We start from the raw sequence: 25,763 nt of genomic DNA on the forward strand, positions 1-25,763 counted from the left end.
AACCTGTCAATCCGGCTGAGATGCAGGAGCATGGCGACCTAGAGCGCCGGAGAGAGCGCATACCTGACGGTACCCCCTCCTGGGCAAGTTCGGCTCCAGCCGCAGGACACCAACCCAAGGGACGAACCCAGGGATCAGGAGCGGACCAGTCACCCCTGCTGTTGCGCGGGAACCTGTCGCCGGCTGGGACGCGGGAACCTGACAGACCGGCTGAGGCCGTAATGATGGTGACAGGTGTGCGCCATAACGAGCAGCCTGGTGACCAAGAGACCGGAGAGGGAGCACATGTGACACTACCAAAATATTTGGTCAACTTCCAAATATATATTTAAATAGTGCAACAAGAGACAAAGAGAGCGAGGGAGGCTTTTGCTATGAGCTCATAGGCCATCACCAGCTAGTGAGCTGTGCATCATTGGGTGAGTCAGTGAAACTGGAAAGCATTTTTTAGGACTATAATTTCCTTCTCATATCGTAGCATACAATATCTGTCTTTACACACACCTAGGCCTACTGTAGGCATTGCTCTCAGATTCTCAGTTTGTCAGTATCAAAGTAGCCTGTCATTTCCATCATTTGTGAGGTATTATGGTCAAATCATGACGTCAGTGATCTTCAGGTCGGAAAGTCGGAGCTCTAGAAAGAGTACAGAGTTCCCCAATTGGAATTCAAAGTTGGATGACCGTTCAAAACTCATTATCCAGTCAGAACTTGTTTAACCTCGATTTCCCAGTTGTCTTGAACACACTGAAGTCAAAAGTCGTATATTTCCCAGCTGTCTTGAACACACTGAAGTCAGAAGTCGTATATTTCCCAGATGTCTTGAACACACTGAAGTCAGAACTGGTATATTTCCCAGCTGTCTTGAACACACTGAAGTCAGAAGTCGTATATTTCCCAGCTGTCTTGAACACACTGAAGTCAGAAGTCGTATATTTCCCAGCTGTCTTGAACACACTGAAGTCAGAAGTCGTATATTTCCCAGATGTCTTGAACACACTGAAGTCAGAACTGGTATATTTCCCAGCTGTCTTGAACACCCTGAAGTCAGAACTGGTATATTTCCCAGCTGTCTTGAACACACTGAAGTCAGAAGTCGTATATTTCCCAGATGTCTTGAACACACTGAAGTCAGAACTGGTATATTTCCCAGCTGTCTTGAACACCCTGAAGTCAGAACTGGTATATTTCCCAGCTGTCTTGAACACACTGAAGTCAGAAGTCGTATATTTCCCAGATGTCTTGAACACCCTGAAGTCAGAACTGGTATATTTCCCAGATGTCTTGAACACACTGAAGTCAGAAGTCGTATATTTCCCAGCTGTCTTGAACACACTGAAGTCAGAAGTCGTATATTTCCCAGCTGTCTTGAACACACTGAAGTCAGAAGTCGTATATTTCCCAGATGTCTTGAACACACTGAAGTCAGAACTGGTATATTTCCCAGCTGTCTTGAACACACTGAAGTCAGAAGTCGTATATTTCCCAGCTGTCTTGAACACACTGAAGTCAGAAGTCGTATATTTCCCAGCTGTCTTGAACACACTGAAGTCAGAAGTCGTATATTTCCCAGATGTCTTGAACACACTGAAGTCAGAACTGGTATATTTCCCAGCTGTCTTGAACACCCTGAAGTCAGAACTGGTATATTTCCCAGCTGTCTTGAACACACTGAAGTCAGAAGTCGTATATTTCCCAGATGTCTTGAACACACTGAAGTCAGAACTGGTATATTTCCCAGCTGTCTTGAACACCCTGAAGTCAGAACTGGTATATTTCCCAGCTGTCTTGAACACACTGAAGTCAGAAGTCGTATATTTCCCAGATGTCTTGAACACCCTGAAGTCAGAACTGGTATATTTCCCAGCTGTCTTGAACACACTGAAGTCAGAAGTCGTATATTTCCCAGATGTCTTGAACACCCTGAAGTCAGAACTGGTATATTTCCCAGATGTCTTGAACACCCTGAAGTCAGAACTGGTATATTTCCCAGCTGTCTTGAACACACTGAAGTCAGAAGTCGTATATTTCCCAGATGTCTTGAACACCCTGAAGTCAGAACTGGTATATTTCCCAGCTGTCTTGAACACACTGAAGTCAGAAGTCGTATATTTCCCAGATGTCTTGAACACCCTGAAGTCAGAACTGGTATATTTCCCAGCTGTCTTGAACACACTGAAGTCAGAAGTCGTATATTTCCCAGATGTCTTGAACACCCTGAAGTCAGAACTGGTATATTTCCCAGCTGTCTTGAACACCCTGAAGTCAGAACTGGTATATTTCCCAGATGTCTTGAACACCCTGAAGTCAGAACTGGTATATTTCCCAGCTGTCTTGAACACCCTGAAGTCAGAAGTGGTATATTTCCCAGCTCTGAATTCACAGTTGTTTTGAACGAGGCATAACAAAAAGATTATGCCAAAGTCTCCAGCCATGTAAAAGGACATAGAATTTTATGAAATGTTTTTTATAAAAATGCAAAAAAAATCCTGGACCCTAGGCCACAAAAAAATTGTTCCCATGTGTGCAACTCTGCCACTACGCAAATGTGATGATATGTGATATGTCATGCGTTCCGGTAACTCAGAGCTCCCCAGGTCACCCCCAGGTCCCCCCCCAGGTCCCCCCCCCAGGTCCCCCCCCCCCCCCCCCCCCCACGCTCACTTTTTTTGTTCTGGCACCTTCCAATTTACAAGTGAAGCACTGGTTAAGAGGTTACATCTTCTCCTGAACAGAGATCAGAGATCAATACATTCTGCTTCATAAGGAGATAATAAATGTAACATTTTGTAACAGTTGGTAGCAGAAAAGGTTAAATAGAAATAAGAAGTTATTAAATAGTTTGGAGAAGTGTATATTTAAACGCCAGTTCCCTATCCCTATACAAATGTTAAATCTACTAACGACTCCTTATGAAGTTAGTAGTAGGAGAATGAAGGCAGATAAAATAATTATTGTACATGCTAGCTAACACAATGTTGCTTGGCAACAATTTCAGAATTGACAGAAAAAGAACGGAGTAGGCGAACTGAGCATTTCAACTGTTCTTCATCTTAGCAAACCGTTTTATTTTAGGTTCCTCAGGTGAACAGAGACCAGGTCTAATCCCAGCGTCATACTCAGGGCCTGACAGAATGACAAATCAACAAACACACACAGACAGATAACAAGGCTAAATGGGAAGCAACAACAATAAACAATTGCATTTTTATTCAACCCAAAGCTCACTCACCAAGTTACTCTGTGGGACAACGCTCACCACACATAGGCTTTCACAGCTCAACGGAAGGTACTGTGCCTTGCTGCATTCTCCCCGACCGTTACACACATTTCTGATGTACACCTAAGGTTTAAGACGTACACAGCTCAGGTCCTGTCTGTGGACCATGCTAGGATGAACATACAGCTGCCCTGGAAATGGAAGTGCTTTCTTTCAAAGTTGCGATAGTGCGCCCCTCGCCACATAATACAGGTGGCAGAGCTCCAGAAGCTAAACTTTTAACCCCACAAGAAAAAAAAACTGCGTCTAAACCTCCTATTCCGAAAGAGTGATATTTGAAAACTTATATTAGACATTCAAAGCCATTAGAATATTTTGTCCTCAATCAAATGATGTCCTCAGTCAGAGTGTAATACTGTGAGTGGCAGAGAAGGTGGCACTGTGGAGCAAGGTCTAGCCCTTAAGCACTGATCAGGCAGCAGGCTGTAGGTACAGGTCTGGTCAGACACATTCCTCCAGCTCAGGTCCCACAGGCTGCCACAGCACAGCTCCATAGGCATCAGAGAGGAGTTGTGCAACCCAGGGAAGTCCTGGCAGTTCCATGTGGCGTAGCAGTGGCCCCGCACACCGACATCTGGACCACAGAGGGGTGGCAGAGGGGGAGAGAGAGAGAGAGATTTCAATCTCTTCTCAATATGCAGTCCATTTTTACTCCCACCTGCTGTCAAAATGCTGCAGGTAGCCTAGTGGTTAAGCATGTTGAGCCAGTTACCGAAAGGGCTCTGTTTCAAATCCAAGAGCCAACTAGGTGTAAAATCTGTCAATGTGCACCCGAGCATGGTAAAGGACCCTAATTGCTACAATACAGTGCAGTCGGGAAGTATTCAGACCACTTGACATTGATCAAATCGTTTTTCCCCCCTCATCAATCGACACACAATACCCTGTAATAACAAACCAAAAACAGGTTCAGAAAATGTTGCTAATTTATAAAAAAAGGAAATATCACATTTACATAAGTATTCAGACACTTTACTCAGTACTTTGTTGAAGCACCTTTGGCAGCGATTACAGCCTCAAGTCTTCTAAGGGATGAAGCTTGGCACACCTGTATTTGGGAAGGTTCTTCCATTGTTCTCTGCAGATCCTCTCAAGCTCTGTCATGTTGGTTGGGGAATGTCGCTGCACAGCTATTTTCAGGTTTCTCCAGAGATGTTCGATAATGTTCAAGTCCGGGCTCTGGCTGGGCCACTAGGGAGCATTCAGAGACTTTGTGCGTTGACTTGGCTGTGTGCTCAGGGTTGTTGTCCTGTTAGACTGGGGCAATGGTTCCCCTTCCGAGGTCCTGAGCGCCCTGGAGCAGGTTTTCATCAAGGATCTCTCTGTACATTGCTCCGTTCAGCTTTCCCTCGATCCTGACTACATGCCCAGTCCCTGCCGCTGAAAAACATCCCCACAGCAGGATGCTGCCACCACCATGCTTCACCGTAGGGATGGTGGCAGGTTTCCACTTCCACTTGGCATTCAGGCTAAAGAGTTAAATCTTGGTTTCATCAGACCATAGTCTTCTTTCTCATGGTCTGAGTCCTTTAGGTGCCTTTTGGCAAACTCCAAGTGGGCTGTCATGTGCCTTTTACTGAGGAGTGGCTTCCGTCTGGCCACTCTACCACAAAGGCCTGATTGGTGGAGTGCTGCAGAGATGGTTGTCCTTCTGGAAGATTCTGCCATCCCCACAGAGGAACTCTGGCGCTCTCTGAGAGAAGATCGGGTTCTTGGTTACCTCCATTGACCAAGGCCCTTCTTCCCCGATTGCTCAGTTTAGCCGGGTGGCCAGCTCTAGGAAGAGTCTTGGTGGATCAAAACTTCCTCCATTTAAGAATGATGAAGGCCACTGTGTTCTTGGGGACCTTCAATGCTGCAGATCTGTGCCTCGACGCAATCCTGTCTCGGAGCTCTGCAGACAATTCATTCATCTTCATGGCTTGGTTTTTGCTCTGACATGCACTGTCAACTGTGAGACCTTATATAGACAGGTGTGTGCCTTTCCAAATCATGTCCAATCAATTGAATTTACCACAGGTGGACTCCAATCAAATTGTAGAAACATCTCAAGGATGATAAATGGAAACAGGATGCACCTGAGCTCAATTTCGAGTCTCATAGCAAAGGGTCTGAATACTTACGTAAAAAAGGTATTTCAGTTTCTTTATATTAATAAATGAGCAAAAATGTCTTAAACTGTTTTCACTTTGTCATTCTGGGGTATTATGTGTAGAATGATGAGGATTTTCTGGGGATTAAATCCATTTTAAAATAAGGCTGTAACGTAACAAAATGTGGAAAAAGTCAAGGGTTCTGAATCCCCGCTGCCCACTGCACTGAGGATAGGAAACACTGTCACCACTGATAAATCTACGATAATCAATCATTTCTATAAGCATTTTTCCATGGCTGGCCATGCTTTCCCCCTGGCTACTCCTACCCTGGCCAACATCTCAGCAGCCCCTCCAGCAACTAGAGTTCAGTGTGTCAAATCAGAGGGCCTGTTGTCCGGACCTCTGGCAGTCTCTATGGGGGTGCCACAGGGTTCAATTCTCGGGCCGACTCTTTTCTCTGTATATATCAATGATGTCGCTCTTGCTGCTGGTGATTCTCTGATCCCGCTCTACGCAGAAAACACCATTCTGTATACATCTGGCCGTTCTTTGGACACTATGCTAACAAACCTCCAAATGAGCTTCAACGCCATACAACACTCCTTCCGTGGCCTCCAAATGCTTTTAAATGCTAGTAAAACTAAGTGCATACTCTTCAACCAATTGCTGCCGGCACCCTCCTGCCCGACTAGCATCACTACTCTGGACGGTTCTGACCTAGAATATGTGGACAACTACAAATACCTAGGTGTCTGGTTAGACTGTAAACTCTCCTTCCAGGCTCACATTAAGCATCTCCAATCCAAAGTTAAATCTAGAATCGGCTTCCTATTTCACAACAAAGCCTCCTTCACTCATGCTGCCAAACATACCTTCGTAAAACTGACTACCCTACCGATCCTTGACTTCGGCAATGTCATTTACAAAATAGCCCCCAACACTCTACTCAGCAAACTGGATGCAGTCTATCACAGTGCCATCCGTTTTATCATCAAAGCCCCATATACTACCCACCACTGCAACCTGTATGCTCTCGTTGGCTGGCCCTCACTACATATCTGTCACCAAACCCACTGGCTCCAGGTCATCTATAAGTCTTTGCTAGGTAAAGCCCAGCCTTATCTCAGCTCACTGGTCACCATAGAAACACCCACCCGTAGCATGCGCTCCAGCAGGTAGATTGCACTGGTCATCCCCAAAGCCAACACTTCCTTTGGCCACCTTTCCTTTCAGTTCTCTGCTGCCAATGACTGGAACAAATTGCAAAAATCTCAGATGCTGGAGTCTTATATCTTCCTCTCTAACTTTAAGCATCAGCTGTCTGAGCAGCTTACCGATCACTGTACCTGTACACAGCCAATCAGTAAATAGCACACCTGACTACCTCATCCCCATATTATTACTTACCCTCTTGCTCTTTTGCACCCCAGTATCTCTACTTGCACATCATCATCTGCACATCTATCACTCCAGTATTAATGCTAAATTGTAATTAGTTTCGCCTCTAGGACCTATTTTTTGCGTACCTCTCTACTCTTCTACATTTGCACACGCTGTACATAGATTTTTAGATTTTTCTTTTCTTTTGTGTTATTGACTATACGTTTGTTTATGTGAAACTCTGTGTTCTTACAAAACTAGAAAATAACAACATAGAAAAACTAAACTAGAAAACCCCGTCACGCCCTGACCTTGTCACGTCGTGACCATAGTAAGTTGTTATTTTCTATGGTAGAGTAGGTCAGGGCGTGACAGGGGGGTGTTTGTCTATGTTTTGTATTTCTATGTTCAGTTTCTAGTTTTATATTTCTATGTTGGTGTTTGGTATGATCTCCAATTAGAGGCAGCTGGTCGTCGTTGTCTCTAATTGGAGGTCATATTTAAGCTGATGTTTGTCCCACCTGTTTTTGTGGGTGATTATTTGTGAGTAGTGTTTGTTTCTCCTCTGCGTCACGGTTTGTTGGTTTGTAAATTTCAGTTATTTGATGTATTGCATAGTTTCACGGATTAAATAAATATGTGGAACGAAACACACGCTGCACTTTGTTCCACTCCTTTTGGCAGTGACAGACCTACTTCTGGAGAACCACAACAATGCTGGCTGTTTCCCATCAGTGATGGGTTGGTTCTGTTTACAGATGGGTTTTCATATAAATCTCCCATAATGATTTAACTGATGAAAGGACACAGCTGTTTCATTTCCAGAGAAATATGAGCTAAGGTCCTTACAAAATACCAACGTCACATCCCACTGGTATTTTTAAAAATCTTATTCTATATCTACTCAGTGATCTACTATATCTACTCGGTTGTCTGCTATATCTACTCAGTTATCTACTATATCTACTCGGTTGTCTGCTATATCTACTCGGTTGTCTGCTATATCTACTCGGTTGTCTGCTTTATCTACTCGGTTGTCTGCTATATCTACTCGGTTGTCTGCTATATCTACTCGGTTGTCTGCTATATCTACTCGGTTGTCTGCTATATCTACTCGGTTATCTACTATATTAACTCGGTTATCTACTATATCTACTCGGTTATCTGCTATATCTACTCGGTTGTCTGCTTTATCTACTCGGTTGTCTGCTATATCTACTCGGTTGTCTGCTATATCTACTCGGTTGTCTGCTATATCTACTCGGTTGTCTGCTATATCTACTCGGTTGTCTGCTATATCTACTCGGTTATCTACTATATCTACTCGGTTGTCTGCTATATCTACTCGGTTGTCTGCTATATCTACTCGGTTATCTGCTATATCAACTCGGTTGTCTGCTATATCTACTCGGTTGTCTGCTATATCAACTCGGTTGTCTGCTATATCAACTCGGTTGTCTGCTATATCTACTCTGTTATCTACTCTGTTATCTACTCGGTTGTCTGCTATATCTACTCGGTTATCTACTATATCTACTCGGTTATCTAATATATCTACTCGGTTGTCTAATATATCTACTCGGTTGTCTGCTATATCTACTCGGTTATCTACTATATCTACTCAGTTGTCTGCTATATCTACACGGTTGTCTGCTATATCTACTCGGTTGTCTGCTTTATCTACTCGGTTATCTACTCGGTTGTCTGCTATATCTACTGGGTTGTCTGCTATATCTACTGGGTTGTCTGCTATATCTACTCGGTTATCAGCTTTATCTACTCGGTTATCTACTCGGTTATCTGCTATATCTACTCGGTTGTCTGCTATATCTACTCGGTTGTCTGCTATATCTACTCGGTTGTCTGCTATATCTACTCGGTTGTCTGCTATATCTACTCGGTTATCTACTATATCTACTCGGTTATCTACTATATCTACTCGGTTATCTACTATATCTACTCGGTTGTCTGCTATATCTACTCGGTTATCAGCTTTATCTACTCGGTTGTCTGCTATATCTACTCGGTTGTCTGCTATATCTACTGGGTTGTCTGCTATATCTACTCGGTTATCAGCTTTATCTACTCGGTTATCTACTATATCTACTCGGTTATCTACTATATCTACTCGGTTGTCTGCTATATCTACTCGGTTATCTGCTATATCTACTCGGTTGTCTGCTATATCTACTCGGTTATCTACTGAGTTATCTACTATATCTACTTGATGTTCTGTGGAAACATAGTAGTTTCTGTAATCAAGTGTTTCAGTGCTTTTAATGGAAATCCTGTCTGAGAGTAGACTCAGTAGATACAGTATAAATAGTAGATAACAGGGAAGCTGTAGTAGGTATACTAGATAACACAGTAGATATAGGATTAAATATATGAAATGGCACAGTAGATATTGTAGATAATGGATTAGATATAGGATAAGTTATATGAAATAACACAGATATAGTAGATACAGTGTATATATAGTAGAAAACACCGTAGATATATTATATAACACAGTAGATAGCACAGTAGATATAGTAGACAGTGGAGTAGATACAGTAATGAACAGAGCAGATATAGTAGATAACACAGTATATATTGTAGATATAGTAGATAACAGCAGATGTCGTAGATTTCAGAGTAGATGCCGTAGATGACAGCATATAGTAAACATACGTATAGTAGATGACATAGGAAATAACACATTAGATATCATAGATACAGTAGAAATAGTAGATAACACAGTAGATATAGGATTAGATATATGAAATAACAGCGTATAGTAAACATACGTATAGTAGGTGACATAGTAGATAACACAGTAGATATAGGATTAGATATATGAAATAACAGTGTAGATACAGTGTATATATAGTTGACAACGGAGTAGATATAGTAGACAGCAGAGTAGATAACACAGTAGAAATAGTAGATAACAGCAGATATTGTAGAAAACACAGTAGATATAGTAGATAACATAGGAGATACAGTATATATAGTAGATACGGTAGATATAGTAGATAACAGAGTAGCTATAGTAAGTAACAAAGTAGACATAGGATTAGATATATGAAAAAACACAGTAGATAGCACAGTAGATATAGTAGATAACAGACTAGATATTGTAGATAACACAGTAGATATTGTAGATAACGTAGTAGATACAGGATATAGTAGATAAGAGTAGCTATAGTAGGTCAAAAGTAGATATAGTAGATAAAACGGTAGATATGTGAAATAACACAGTAGACAGCACAGTAGATATAGTAGACAATGGAGCAGATATAGTAGACAGCAGAGTAGATAACAAAATAGATGTAGTAGATAACATAGTAGATACAGAATATATGGTAGATAACACAGTAGATATAGTAGATAACACAGTAGATATAGGATTAGCTACATGAAATAACACAGTATATATAGTAGACAGCACAGTAGATATAGTAGATAAGAGCAGATATTATAGATAACACAGCAGCTATTGTAGATAACACAGTAGATATAGTAGATAACATAGGAGATATTCTATATATAGTAGATATAGTTGGTAACAGAGTAGCTATAGTAAGTAACAAAGTAGGTATAGTAGACATAGGATTAGATATATGAAATAACACAGTAGATAGCACAGTGGATATAGTAGATAACACAGTAGATAGCGTAGATAACACAGTAGATATCGTGGATACCAGATTAGTTATAGTAGATAACGGATTAGATACAGTAGACAATGGAGTAGATACAGTAGGCAACGGAGTAGATATAGGATTAGATATATGAAATACCACAGTAGATATGGTAGACAACACAGTAGATATTGTAGATAGCATAGTAGATAGCACAGTATATATGGTAGATAACAGAGCAGATATAGCAGATAGCACAATAGATATAATAGATAGCATAGTAGATAACACAGTATATATAGTTGATAACACAGTAGAGATAGCAGACTAGAGATAGTAGACAGCAGAGGAGATATAGTAGACAACGGAGTAGATAACACATTAGATATAGGATTAGATTATGAAATAACACAACAGGTATAGTAGATAATATAGTAGATAACAGAGTAGATATTGTAGATAACACGGTATATATAGTAGATAACACCGTAGATGTAGTAGATAAAACAGTAGATAGCAGAGTAGATAAAGTCAACAGCGGAATAGATATAGTAGATACACAAGAAGATAAAACATTTTCCAAGTGGGATCTGACGTTTGTATTTTGTAAGGACCTTAACTCGCATTTCTCTGGAATTTTTTAAATGTAACCTTTATTTAACCGGGAGAAGTCCATTGAGAGCCAGAGTCTCTTTTTCAAGGGAGACCTGGCCAAGAAGACAGCAACAATCAATACATTACATCATTAAAACATACAACAAAATGATCCAGCCTAAAAAGTCTCCCATCAATATTTTAAATTCATTCAGTGGCACTAACATATCTAGATGAAGCATGGATTGTAGATTATCCCATGCATCTGGTGCATAAGAAGAGAAGGCAGTCTTGCCTAATACTGTGAATGTCCTGGAGACTTTAAGTAGCAACCACCTAGCAGACGTGGGTATGGTAACTGCTGGTGGTGAAGGAGACCAGACTACAGAGGTAAAGAGGGAGTTGACCCAAAAGGACTTTGTAGATCAACACATACAAATGTATCTTTCTGTGCATATCAAGTTAGGTCCAGCCTACCATTTGGTACAATGTGCAATGGTGGGTGAGTGACTTGGCATTTGTAATAAAGCGCAAAGATGCATTATAAACAGAGCCCAGTCTCTGTAAGACAGAGGAGGTTGCATGCATATACAACAAGTCACCATAATCAATTACAGAGAGAAAAGTGGCCTGAACAAGCTTCTTTCTAGCCATTAGCAGGAAGCAAGCCTTATTAAGAAAATAAAAACCCAATTTCAATTTAAGCTTTATCACAAGATTATCCACATGAACGTTCTCTGGCAGAGTTCTAGCTCTGGTAAAGCTCTGAAACAGCTGTGTCCTTTCATCAGTTAAATCATTAGGGGATCTTAATATGCAACACCATCTGTAAACAGGACCAACCCAACACTGACGGGAAACAGCCAGCGTTGTTGTGATTCTCCAGAATGTACAAAAACGTCACAATAACTTCCAATGTTAATAACAAGAACTATCTGCTTGAGATGGAGAGGCATTTCAAACTGGCAAAGAGGTGAAAGCTATAATAAACCTACACGACACAGAGAAAGGTTAACGGTATCAACGACTATCAACATACGAAATCATCACACTTTGATGTATTTTTCATTCACAGTTATCTCTATCCCCACGACTTCTGTTCCTTTTCATAAATTACTCTTTTTTTTTTTTCTTCTCAGATGTTATCAATATTATGAAGGACGTTATTAACTCATAGGGTTTATTTCAGAGAGAATGTAATAATCAAAGATAAAAAATCCATTGATTAATTAGTAGCATTGCAGAGGATACAGATGTCACATCTTAATTTGAGCCAGTTTCACACAGGAGAAAATAATCCTGCAGCAACAGGATAATAATAATTAATGGAAGTTTTTTTGTAGGATTTGATACATTTTTCATTAGGGAAAAACAAAGTGGAAATTACAAACGTTAGAAGCCATTTTAAACCTAATAGTTTACAAGCTTGCATTTCCTGCCGTGCAGGAAAATCCCTGAAACAGCAGGATAACAAATTTAAAATACGATATTTATATGATGTAGTTGAAGGTCATTGGATGCCATAGTGATTTGTTGTGGAACATATTGGTTATACCAGAACTAACCCAGTTGATAGACCTGCAAAGCCACATTCCCCTTATTTTATTAGCATTGTGATAGTGAGGGGGCTGTGATGGCAAGTTCACTAAGTCATGCAACACTAACATTTGCAATTTCAAAACAATGTATGTAAATACTAGTTTGGTGCCAATATACACAGCAGTGCAAACACATACTACTCTATGTAATGTCCTGTCAATTGTATAGACACTGATTATCTTGTATTTTCCTTTATAGACTGAAGAAACAAATTACATTGAGGATTTCATATGATGTCCACAGGTTTTGTATGAGAACAGAGACAACACAATGTGCTGAGTTCCACAATAGCCGTATGCTCCCCTGGATGATTTTCTAGAAGGTACAGGATGTTTTATATTTGTTACACCAGGCTGTTTTCACCATTATCATAAAATGGTATGTTTGGTTACACCAGGCTGTTTTCACCAACATCACATTGGCAATATTTTGCATGGTCATTTAAGAATAATATACACACATCCTGTGAAACTTGCCAAGCAGTTAGGCAGAGGGAAAAGTAACTCAAATAACTAGGCAGAGGGAAAAGTAACTCAAATAACTAGGCAGAGGGAAAAGTAACTCAAATAACTAGGCAGAGGGAAAAGTAACTCAAATAACTAGGCAGAGGGAAAAGTAACTCAAATAACTAGGCAGAGGGAAAAGTCCAGTAACTAAAATAACTAGGTAGTGAACAGTAAATAAAATAACTATGTAGAGTAAAAAGGAAATAAAATTACTAGGTAGAGCGAGCAGTAAATAAAATGTAAACTGTCACACTGTTGTATGCATCCAAGAGATTTGTAATACCACATAATTTCCTCATTGAAACAGTGAAATATACAGACTCACAATGGGAGTTCAAACCTCTATGGGCTATGTGGGAGGCAAGCGTCCCACCCCTGGTACACCCTATCAACAACAGGTGAAATATCAAGAGCGCCAAATTTGAAAACAATTAAATGTCATAATTCAAATTTCTCAAACATACAACTATCTTACACCCTTTGAAAGATAAACATCTCCTTAATCTAACCACGTTGTCCGATTTCAAAAAGGCTTTACGGCGAAAGCATAAAGTTAGATTATGTTAGGACAGTACATTGAAAATAGCTGTGTGTAATGTTTTGTCAATGCAAAGACACGCGTCACCAAAAGCAGAAAACCAGCTAAAATTATGCACTAACCTTTGACAATCTCCATCAGATGACACTCCTAGGACATTATGTTAGACAATACATGCATTTTTTGGTTCTATCAAGTTCATATTTATATCCAAAAACAGCGTTTTACTATGGCGTTGATGTTGAGGAAATATTTTCCCTCCAATACCGCCAGTCAATCAGCACAACAAATTAAATAATTACTATTCGAAAACATTGGTAAAATATTATATTGTCATTCAAAGAATTATAGATTTACATCTCTTGAACGCAACCGGATTGCCAGATTTAAAAATAACCATACTGGGAAATCACACTTTGCAATAATCTGAGCACTGCGCCCAGAAAAATACGCTTTGCGATACAGACTAACCGCCATGTTGGAGAGATCTAAAATCGAAAATACTATGTAAATAATCCATTACCTTTGATTCTCTTCATCAGATGTCACTTCCAGGAATCCCAGGTCCATAACGAATGTAGTTTTGTTCGAAAAAGCTCATAATTTATGTCCAAAAAGCTCCGTGTTGTTAGCACATGAACTACGCCCGCCGGACTTGTCTTCATGAAAGAGGGGCAAAAAAATATTTACGTTCGTTCAAACATGTCAAACGTTGTATAGCATAACTCATTAGGGCCTTTTTCAACCAGAACTTGAATAATATTCAAGGCGGACGATTGCATTCTCTTTTAAAACGTATTGGAACGAGAGTACCCAACATGAACTCGCGCGCCAGAGTCTTATCGGCCACCACTGTTCCAAGGCTCTTGTTCGGTCAGTTCTCACAGTAGAAGACAAACCACTTTGTAAAGACTGGTGATATCTAGTGGAAGTCATAGGAAGTGCTCAACGATTAATAAGCCCCTGTGTGTTTCAATGGCATAGGCTTAAAGGTAATTCAACACATCAGGTATCCACTTCCTGTCAGAATTTGTTTCAGGGTTTTGACTGCCATATGAGTTCTGTTATACTTACAGACACCATTCAAACAGTTTTAGAAAATTCAGAGTGTTTTCTATCCAAACCTGAACAATAATATGCATATCCTAGCTTCTGAGTTGGTGTAGGAGGCAGTTAAAAATGGGCACATATTTTTTTCAAAATTCTCAATACTGCCCCCTATCCCCAACAGGTTTTAAACCAATTGTGGTTTGAATAATCATTAATGAGCATACAGTGAAAGTGTTACATTCATTTTCCAGACTCTGTATGAGCATTAGAGTATCTCAGACCTCCTGCATGTTAGGGGAACATTACTCGTGTAATGAACCACTATCCTCTGCCAGGATAAATATTTGACTTATTAGGTACAGTAAATTGACATCAGCATTCCACAGTAATGGAATCAGTTCAAAACCAGCTGATTCTAATTTTGCCTGGGAGCCTCTTCACACGCAGACCAGTGGAATTAATTATTCATACAGTACTCCTGAGATTTCAACACTTTTACAATCCCTTGTTGACCAATCACATTCCATCGCTGCCAAGGAGAAGGTTATATATAAACATCTGTTCATTGAGCCCTGTTTTCATACAAGGCATCTTCCATCGGGGCTGCAAAGGGAAGGATTCCGCTGCTTGGGCTGTTCTGGTTCTGGATAAAGCAACATTGTTTCACTCTGTGCCCTTAAACATTTGAAGTATATACCGTAGGTAGGTCAGTTTCTTTGCTAAGGCATGCATTGGCCGAGGCTCTGCATCTGTCCTCGTGCTCCTAGATCTTAGTGCCGCTTTTGATACCATCGATCACCACATTCTTTTGGAGAGATTGGAAACCCAAATTGGTCTACATGGACAAGTTCTGGCCTGGTTTAGATCTTATCTGTCGGAAAGATATCAGTTTGTCTCTGTGAATGGTTTGTCCTCTGACAAATCAATTGTAAATTTCGGTGTTCCTCAAGGTTCCGTTTTAGGACCACTATTGTTTTCACTATATATTTTACCTCTTGGGGATGTCATTCGAAAACATAATGTTAAATTTCACTGCTATGCGGACGACACAGCTGTACATTTCAATGAAACATGGTGAAGCCCCAAAATTGCCCTCGCTAGAAGCCTGTGTTTCAGACATAAAGAAGTGGATGGCTGCAAACTTTCTACTTTTAAACTCGGACAAAACAGAGATGCTTGTTCTAGGTCCCAAGAAACAAAGAGATCTTCTGTTGAATCTGACAATTAATCTGGATGGTTGTACAGTCGTCTCAAATAAAACTGTGAAGGACCTCGGCGTTACTCTGGACCCTGATCTCTCTTTTGAAGAACATATCAAGACTGTTTCAAGGACAGCTTTTTTCCATCTACGTAACATTGCAAAAATCAGAAATTTTCGGTCCAAAAATGACGCAGAAAAATTAATCCATGCTTTTGTTACTTCTAGGCTGGACTACTGCAATGCTCTACTTTCTGGCTACCCGGATAAAGCACTAAATAAACTTCAGTTAGTGCTAAATACGGCTGCTAGAATCCTGACTAGAACCAAAAAATTTGATCATATTACTCCAGTGTTAGCCTCCCTACACTGGCTTCCTGTTAAGGCAAGGGCTGATTTCAAGGTTTTACTGCTAACCTACAAAGCATTACATGGGCTTGCTCCTACCTATCTTTCCGATTTGGTCCTGCCGTACATACCTACACGTACGCTACGGTCACAAGACGCAGGCCTCCTAATTGTCCCTAGAATTTCTAAGCAAACGGCTGGAGGTAGGGCTTTCTCCTATAGAGCTCCATTTTTATGGAATGGTCTGCCTACCAATGTGAGAGACGCAGACTCAGTCTCAACCTTTAAGTCTTTACTGAAGACTTATCTCTTCAGTAGGTCCTATGATTAAGTATAGTCTGGCCCAGGAGTGTGAAGGTGAACGGAAAGGCTGGAGCAACGAACCGCCCTTGCTGTCTCTGCCTTGCCGGTTCCCCTCTTTCCACTGGGATTCTCTGCCTCTAACCCTTTTACAGAGGCTGAGTCACTGGCCTACTGGTGTTCTTCCATGCCGTCCATGGGAGGGGTGCGTCACTTGAGTGGGTTGAGTCACTGACGTGGTCTTCCTGTCTGGGTTGGCGCCCCCCCCCCCCCCCCCTTGGGTTGTGCCATGGCGGAGATCGTTGTGGGCTATACTCGGCCTTGTCTTAGGACGGTAAGTTGGTGGTTGGAGACATCCCTCTAGTGGTGTGGGGGCTGTGCTTTGGCAAAGTGGGTGGGGTTATATCCTGCCTGTTTGGCCCTGTCCGGGGGTATCATCGGATGGGGCCACAGTGTCTTCTGATCCCTCCTGTCTCAGCCTCCAGTATTTATGCTGCAGTAGTTTATGTGTCGGGGGGCTAGGGTCAGTCTGTTACATCTGGAGTATTTCTCTTGTCTTATCCGGTGTCCTGTGTGTATTTAAATATGCTCTCTCTAATTCTCTCTTTCTCTCTTTCTGTCTTTCTCTCGGAGGACCTGAGCCCTAGGACCATGCCTCAGGACTACCTGGTATGAATACTCCTTGCTGTCCCCAGTCCACCTGGCCGTGCTGCTGCTCCAGTTTCAACTGTTCTGCCTGCGGCTATGGAACCCTGACCTGTTCACCGGACGTGCTTGTTGCACCCTCGACAACTACTATGATTATTATTATTTGACCATGCTGGTCATTTATGAACATTTTAACATTTTAACATTTTGACCATGTTCTGTTATAATATCCACCCTGCACAGCCAGAAGAGGACTGGCCACCCCTCATAGCCTGGTTCCTCTCTAGGTTTCTTCCTAGGTTTTTGGCCTTTCTAGGGAGTTTTTCCTAGGGAGTTTTTCCTAGCCACCGTGCTTCTTTCACATGCTTTGCTTGCTGTTTGGGGTTTTAGGCTGGGTTTCTGTACAGCACTTTGAGAATATCAGCTGATGTACGAAGGGCTATATAAAAATACATTTGATTTGATTTCATTTGAGATGTGGAGAGAACGGGGATGGGGGGAATGTGCCTGTATCTGGATGCCAGATATGCTGTAAAGTATGTTTTTCTTTTCAGTGGATGAAGCACTGGATGAAACAGAGAAGGCATGCTATAAGATCAGTAGAGGGGTTTACTCAAGTGCTTTTATTAGATAAGTGTCAGACATAGCTTAATAGCTTAATAGCTCAAGTGCAAGGGTCGAACAGGAAAAACAACAGGGTTGGTGACTATAAGAACACATTCTGCACTGGCTGTCTGTCTTCTCTCCCAGTTGTGTCTCAGTAGACATGGCCATGAGGTGCTTCTGTCTGCTGGTGCTGCTACTCACTCTGGACGTGTGTGAAGCTGACCGTGGTCGGGAGTGGGCTCACCACGGGGCATCAATGTTCGCCGACCTGACCCCCCATGAGATGCGCAACGTCCGGGACAACTTGCAAGGAAAGCCAGAGTTGGGTCTGACAGCGGCCCGGGGCAAGTCCCTGAAGAAGAATAGCATTCTGCTGATGGAGCTCCACCTGCCCCGCAAGCACAAGGCACTGAGGGCCCTGGACCGGGGCCAGGCCAAGCCCACGCGTCAGGCCAGGGTGGTGGTGCAGTTCGGGAACCAGTCCCAGCCCAATATCACCGAGATCATCGTGAGTCCACTTCCCTTCCCTACTTCATACAGGGAGAAGACCTTCAAGGGAGACAAGCCCATTCGGTTTGAGTCACGGCCCATTACAGTGGCTGAGTACTCGCACATCATCGACATCTTGCAGAAAATCACCGCCAAGGTCCACAAGGTGCTGTTTGAGACCACGGGGGGATTTTCCTTCCACAACTGTACCGACCGCTGCCTGACGTTCTCTGACATTGCACCTCGTGGTTTGGAGTCAGGTGAGAGGAGGACCTGGATTATGCTGCAGAAGTTTGTGGAGGGCTACTTCATCCATCCTGTGGGCTTTGAGGTCCTGGTGAACCATAAAGACCTGGACCCTGAGCGCTGGATGGTGGAGAAGGTGTGGTACAATGGCCAGTACTTTGACAAGGTGGAGGAACTGGCAGAACAATATGAGAAAGGAACGCTGGAGAAAGTCAAACTTCCTGACCATGACGACAAGGACTTGTAATCCACTTACATTCCCCGTGGGCACAGCAACACCCGCACCGACATCCACGGGCCCAAGCTGGTGGAGCCCCAAGGCCCTCGCTACCATGTGGATGGGAACTTTGTGGAATATGCCGGCTGGTCCTTCGCCTTCCGAGTCCGCTCCTCCGCCGGCCTCCAGATCTTCGACCTGCGCTTCAACGGAGAGCGCATCGCCTACGAGGTCAGTCTCCAGGAGGCCATTGCCTTCTATTCAGGCGACACCCCCGCCGCCATGCAGACCAAATACATTGACTCCGGCTGGGCCATGGGCACCCTGGACTACGAGCTGGCGCCTGGCATCGACTGCCCTGAAATCGCCACCTTTCTAGACCTGTACCATTACTACGATACGGACAAGCCTGTACATTACAAGAATGCCCTGTGTGTGTTTGAGATGACCACGGGGATGCCTCTAAGGAGGCACTTCAACAATAACTTCCAGGGGGGCTACAACTTTTTCGGGGGTCTGGAGAACCACGTGCTGGTGCTTCGGACCACCTCCACCGTCTATAACTACAACTACATCTGGGACTTCCTCTTCTATCAGAACGCAGTGATGGAGTCCAGGGTCAGTGCCACCGGTTACATCCACGCCACTTTCTTCACGCCCAACGGACTACACTACGGGTCCAAGGTGTATAACTACGTTCTGGGTAACCTCATCCACTACAAGGTTGACCTTGATATTGCTGGTGAGTTCTGTTCTATCAATCTGGTAGTGTGATTATGTCATTCAGGATTCAGGAATCACATTTTGTAATGCTGTGAATGGTTGCTGATTATCTATCTGTAAAGCTACAAAGTTCTGTCTATATGTAAATACAGCAATTTATAATAACAAATGGGTTGGTATACTTTCAAAATAGAAAGGAAATAAAATACCAAAGAAAGAAGGTGACAATGTTCACACGTACAGGCTTGTGTTCTAGCCTCTGTTTGATCTGACACACTTCTAGGGAAGTACGTCAAATTCTTGAAGATATTTTAGATCTTTGGTCCACCATTGCATTATGGGTGTTGCTCCTAGATGGTTTATGATTGTTGCTGCCAGCCAAATAAAACAACATGAGATTATGTCAGCCATTGTTATGAATCATTGACGAGAAACCCAAAATAACCTTTTATATCATGTGCCATGGGCAATACAACTGATAAATGTGAAATGATATGCCTAGTCTGTGCAATATCAGAACATTACTTCAGTGCCTAGGTCCACTGCATTTAAACCTAACAAAGGGCAATACAAGGAGGTTTTAAATGCATTAATTATTGCATCTCAATTCTTCTTTTGAAATTGAAATGGAGTTAATTGCAAACACCAGCCCTACTTGACCCCAACCCTGCTTGACCCCAACCCTGCTTAACCCCAACCCTGCTTGACCCCAACCCTGCTTGACCCCAACCCTGCTTAACCCCAACCCTGCTTAACCCCAACCCTGCTTGACCCCCACCTGCTTAACCCCAACCCTGCTTAACCCCAACCCTGCTTGACCCCAACCCTGCTTGACACCGTTAATATGATTGCTTTTGTCAAACGCTCCAGGTCGGGAGAACAGCTTTGAGTCGATGGACCTGAAGTATGTGAACTTCACCAACCCGTGGAGCCATAAACATTCCGTCGTCCAATCCAAGCTCGTCAAGACGCAGCACCAGACGGAACGCGGTGCTGCCTTCCGCTTCGGCAAGAAGTTCCCCCGCTACGTGCACTTCTACAACCCCAACGAGAAGAACAAGTGGGGCCACCAGAAGGGCTACCGCATCCAGTACAACTCCCACGCCAACAGTGTGCTGGATGGAGGAGAACGGCATCAGCTGGTCCAGGTAATGACAACACACAGCTAAAGGGACTGTTCACCCTGAAAATCAAAGTTTATCAGATGTTTTCATACCTCAATCAACGTCAGTTCATCCCACACCATCTGTTGAGTAGTTCCCACTGTAGACAGAGGAAATCTGCAGGCCACTACCAAAAATGAATTGGAAAGATTGGCACCATCTAATCATATGGTGGGGTAGTATGGGTAGTATCCCTTTAAAGCTGAGGTAAGCGAAACAGCACCACTTGCTGCCCCAGGCGCATTTGTTATTGTTTTTGTTTGGAGGAAATAAGCATTCAGCAACGTGGTAGAAAATAACTCTCCAGTTCTATCGAAGCATGCAGTGATCTGTAACGATGGCCAAGGGTTTCAGATTATTATAGCATCTGACATCTACTCTCAGACAGTTCGGATTCAGTCTGAAGTGCACTACATATGATGTGTACTGCTGAGAGTGGCTTTATCTTCCTCTGTATGTAGATACCCGTTGGCTGTGACCAGACACAAGGACAGTGAGCCCACCAGCAGTAGTATCTACACTCAGAACGACCCCTGGGAGCCGGTGGTGTCTTTTGAGGACTACATCCGCAACAATGAAAGCATCATCAACCAGGTGAGACCTATTGTTACCAATAACTCAACTCATTCTCAGACTCAAAATAGAATCTTCCCTACCCTGGATGGCATTATGATTGTATAATAACTAAATAATAAATCCAATCAATCAATTAATCAATCAACCTGTCTCCTGTGTAGGACCTGGTTGCCTGGGTGACTGTGGGCTTCCTGCATGTGCCCCACTCAGAGGACATCCCCAATACAGCGACGCCCGGCAATGCCGTGGGCTTCTTCCTGCGTCCCTTCAACTTTTTCGACGCGGACCCCTCTCTGACGTCCCGCACTACCATTATCGTCCGGGAAGACAAAGAGGGCAAGCCCAAGGTCCAGAGATGGACCCCAGAAGTCGTAGGTCACTGTGTGACTGACAGGCCTTTCTTCTACAATGGCACCTACGCAGGAGTCTGAGGGACTGGTGCGACTGACATGAAAGACACAAAATGGAGGTTCCATCCTCCAAGGATGGAAATCATGCAAATGCGAAATATTATATTCTGGAACAGGCATTAATAAAAGTAATATTATGTTGATATCGTTCCTGTTAAATGTGAAAGAATAACTTTTTTTTTTAATGAGTATGCAAATGTATTGCAACAATTTACCATTCCTATACATAGGCACATTTCATTACAAACTCTCTAAAATCATAACTCAGACACATTTTACCATTGTACATACATACAGTACCAGTCAAAAGTTTGGACACACCTACTCGTTCAAGGGGTTCTCTTTATTTTTACTATTTTCTACATTGTAATAGTGAAGACTTGAAGTCATGAAATAACACATGGAATCATGTAGTAACCCAAAAACTGTTAAACAAATCAAAATATGTTTTATGTTTGAGATTTTTCAAAGTAGCAACCCTTTGCCTTGATGACAACTTTGCACTCTTGGTATTGGTGGGAAAGTCAATACTGGCCTGTGACTAATACAGGGAATCAGACAGTGTTTAGCTATAGGGAGTATTTTATTTGTTCTTTCCAGTCAAGGTCTGGCCTGGAACAGCCCACAGACGTCTCCTTCTCTTGTTCCTTTCCTCTGCTCTCTCAAAAACACATTGATGTACGTTGTAAAGGTACAGAAAACCAGCTGTAAGGAACTTGGTGAGTAAGAGGACCAGTGCAAGCAACGGCATTGCAGAATGGGAAGTTATGCTTGAGGATAGAGTATTTGACCATTGTGTCAAGTGTTTAACCTAATTTAAAAAACACCATCCATGAAGAACAAGAAGTTACAACCCCGTGTGTCATCCATCTTAGAGAAGCATTATCAACCTTAGAGTGAAGTTCCCTGAGGAACAACCTATGTACCTGAACAGGTAAATACTAAGACAAATATACAGTAGATTGTAACATTTTTTTTACCTGTTTTTTTTGCTTTGTCACAGGGTTAATGATTGATAGACCATGTGATATAACCTACAGTCTGTTAGCCATAATAAGCAGTAGGGGATAAATACAAGCATGAGTTTTGCAAAGGAGTGAAAACTCCTTACACAGATCAATGCTACAGTGGTCTAAGTGACATTAACATGACCAAGTGTTCAGCAACAAAGAAACCAAAAACACAGTGTTAATCATTAGCTTTATACAATATATGTTTGGAGGGCAAAATATACTGTCAAAGCAGTCCATTGATTAAAAAGGAAATCAGTTTCACCGATTCTCATTGGTTGGTGGTCAGGAATGAGTCTGGGAAGATGTGAGTAGCTACTGCCATCTAGGGGTTAAATGAGAAACAACTTTAATTTCTGCCTTAGAAAATACAGTACTTACTGTATCTGTATATGGGAAAGGGAAGGGAAAGGGGGATACCTAATCAGTTGTACAATGACAACTAGAAGAGGTAAATGTATGCCTGTAAATATTAGAACGAGCAATGTCAGTCTGGAATATATATATGGACAGGATGGTGTGTATAGACATTATGGACAGTATATGAATAGAAAAGGTGTGTACAGCAGTAGTTATATACACTGCTCAAAAAATAAAGGGAACACTTAAACAACACAATGTAACTCCAAGTCAATCACACTTCTGTGAAATCAAACTGTCCACTTAGGAAGCAACACTGATTGACAATACATTTCACATGCTGTTGTGCAAATGGAATAGACAACAGGTGGAAATTATAGGCAATTAGCAAGACACCCCCAAAAAAGGAGTGGTTCTGCAGGTGGGGACCACAGACCACTTCTCAGTTCCTATGCTTCCTGGCTGATGTTTTGGTCACTTTTGAATGCTGGCGGTGCTTTCACTCTAGTGGTAGCATGAGACGGAGTCTACAACCCACACAAGTGGCTCAGGTAGTGCAGCTCATCCAGGATGGCACATCAATGTGAGCTGTGCCAAGAAGGTTTGCTTTGTCTGTCAGCGTAGTGTCCAGAGCATGGAGGCGCTACCAGGAGACAGGCCAGTACATCAGGAGACCTGGAGGAGGCCGTAGGAGGGCAACAACCCAGCAGCAGGACCGCTACCTCCGCCTTTGTGCAAGGAGGAGCAGGAGGAGCACTGCCAGAGCCCTGCAAAATGACCTCCAGCAGGCCACAAACGTGCATGTGTCTGCTCAAACGGTCAGAAACAGACTCTATGAGGGTGGTATGAGGGCCCGACGTCCACAGGTGGGGGTTGTGCTTACAGCCCAACACCGTGCAGGACGTTTGGCATTTGCCTGCAACATCCTCCAGCATGACCGGTTTGGCGGTGGGTCAGTCATGGTGTGGGGTGGCATTTCTTTGGGGGGCCGCACAGCCCTCCATGTGCTCGCCAGAGGTAGCCTGACTGCCATTAGGTACCGAGATGAGATCCTCACACCCTTTGTGAGACCATATGCTGGTGCGGTTGGCCCTGGGTTCCTCCTAATGCAAGACAATGCTAGATCTCATGTGGCTGGAGTGTGTCAGCAGTTCCTGCAAGAGGAAGGCATTGATGCTATGGACTGGCCCGCCCGTTCCCCAGACCTGAATCCAACTGAGCACATTTGGGACATCATGTCTCGCTCCATCCACCAACGCCACGTTGCACCACAGACTGTCCAGGAGTTGGCGGATGCTTTAGTCCAGGTCTGGGAGGAGATCCCTCAGGAGACCATCCGCCACCTCATCAGGAGCATGCCCAGGCGTTGTAGGGAGGTCATACAGGCACGTGGAGGCTACACACACTACGGAGCCTCATTTTGACTTGTTTTAAGGACATTACATCAAAGTTGGATCAGCCTGTAGTGTGGTTTTCCACTTTAATTTTGAGTGTGACTCCAAATCCAGACCTCCATGGGTTGATAAATTGTATTTCTATTGATTATTTTTGTGTGATTTTGTTGTCAGCACATTCAACTATGTAAAGAAAAAAGTATTTAATAAGATTATTTCATTCATTCAGATCTAGGATGTGTTATTTTAGTGTTCCCTTTATTTTTTTTGAGCAGTGTAGAATGAGCCTTGACTAGAATACAGTATATATGTACATATGAAGTGGGTAAAACAGTATGTAAACATTATTAAAGTGACATAGGATACCAGATCAGACAGGAGAATTACACCAGATTGGACAGACTAACTCCAGCCCCCCGGCACAGACTATTGCAGCATAGATACTGGGGACTGACGGGGGACACTGTGGCCCCTTCTAAAGTTAACCCCAGACAGGGCCAACCAGGCAGGATGTAACCCCACCCACTTTGTCAAAGCACAGCCCCCACACCACCAAAAGGATATCAAGAGACCACTAACTTAATACCCTGAGACAAGGCCGAGTATAGCCCACGAAGATCTCCCCGCAGCACAAGCCCGAGGGGGGGTGCAAAACCAGACAGAAAGATCATGTCAGTGACTCTACCGGCATGGGAGAGCGCGAGCAAGCCAGTGACTCAGCCCCGGTAATAGAATCCCAGTGGAGAGCGGGGAGCCGGCCAGGGATCGTTTATTTCTTTCATTATTGAGTCAGTACAGAACCTTTTAAATTATGTTTTTCTTGTTTTAAATATATGTAGTTCTGTCCATGAGATGTTCTTGTCTACTAATGCTCTGTATTTTGTCATGTTTCACATTTTGTGTGGAACCCAGGAACAGCTAATGGGGATCCTAATAAAATACCAAAAATAACAGGGAGATTAGCATGTCTTGGGGGTATGATCTTTGACACTGATTCAGGATTTTTCCATAATCATGGTAACATCCAGATTAATGTAGAAGTGTTTAGAAACATATTATTTTCTTATTTACAGTAAAAGTGACTCCAAAATGACACGATTCATTATTTACCAATCATTTCTATTGGGCATAAAATAGTCTGAAACACGACCAAAAACAAACTGCAAATGAATCCAACAAGTTTGTAGTCACAAGCTTAATGTAATTATTGTGTGCTAGATATATGTGACCAAATACTACACTTTTGACTACTTTATATGGGTGTCAATAATTCTGACCTCTACCTTTTCGAGAAAAAAATGAAATCTCTTTCTCTGAGCAATTGTATTAGTATAAAATAATATAATTTCTAAAAACAATTGAGCATAGCTCAGTATTTTAATTATTTATTTTATACACTCTTTATT

The 25,763-nt window shown here is 42.5% G+C and overlaps 1 protein-coding gene across 1 annotated transcript; it reads left to right on the forward strand.

The window, feature by feature from the left end:
• Positions 1-18,025: 18,025 nt before the first annotated feature.
• Positions 18,026-21,614, forward strand: LOC106579683 (diamine oxidase [copper-containing]-like). Its single transcript, XM_045701914.2, is given in 5 exon segments — positions 18,026-19,463; positions 20,315-20,558; positions 20,560-20,592; positions 21,069-21,201; positions 21,345-21,614. Coding segments are annotated over 5 exon segments (2,118 nt in total).
• Positions 21,615-25,763: the final 4,149 nt, after the last annotated feature.

This window comes from Salmo salar, chromosome 19, assembly GCF_965601325.2.
Source record: "Salmo salar chromosome 19, fSalSal1, whole genome shotgun sequence".
Classification (NCBI taxonomy): Eukaryota; Metazoa; Chordata; class Actinopteri; order Salmoniformes; family Salmonidae; genus Salmo; species Salmo salar.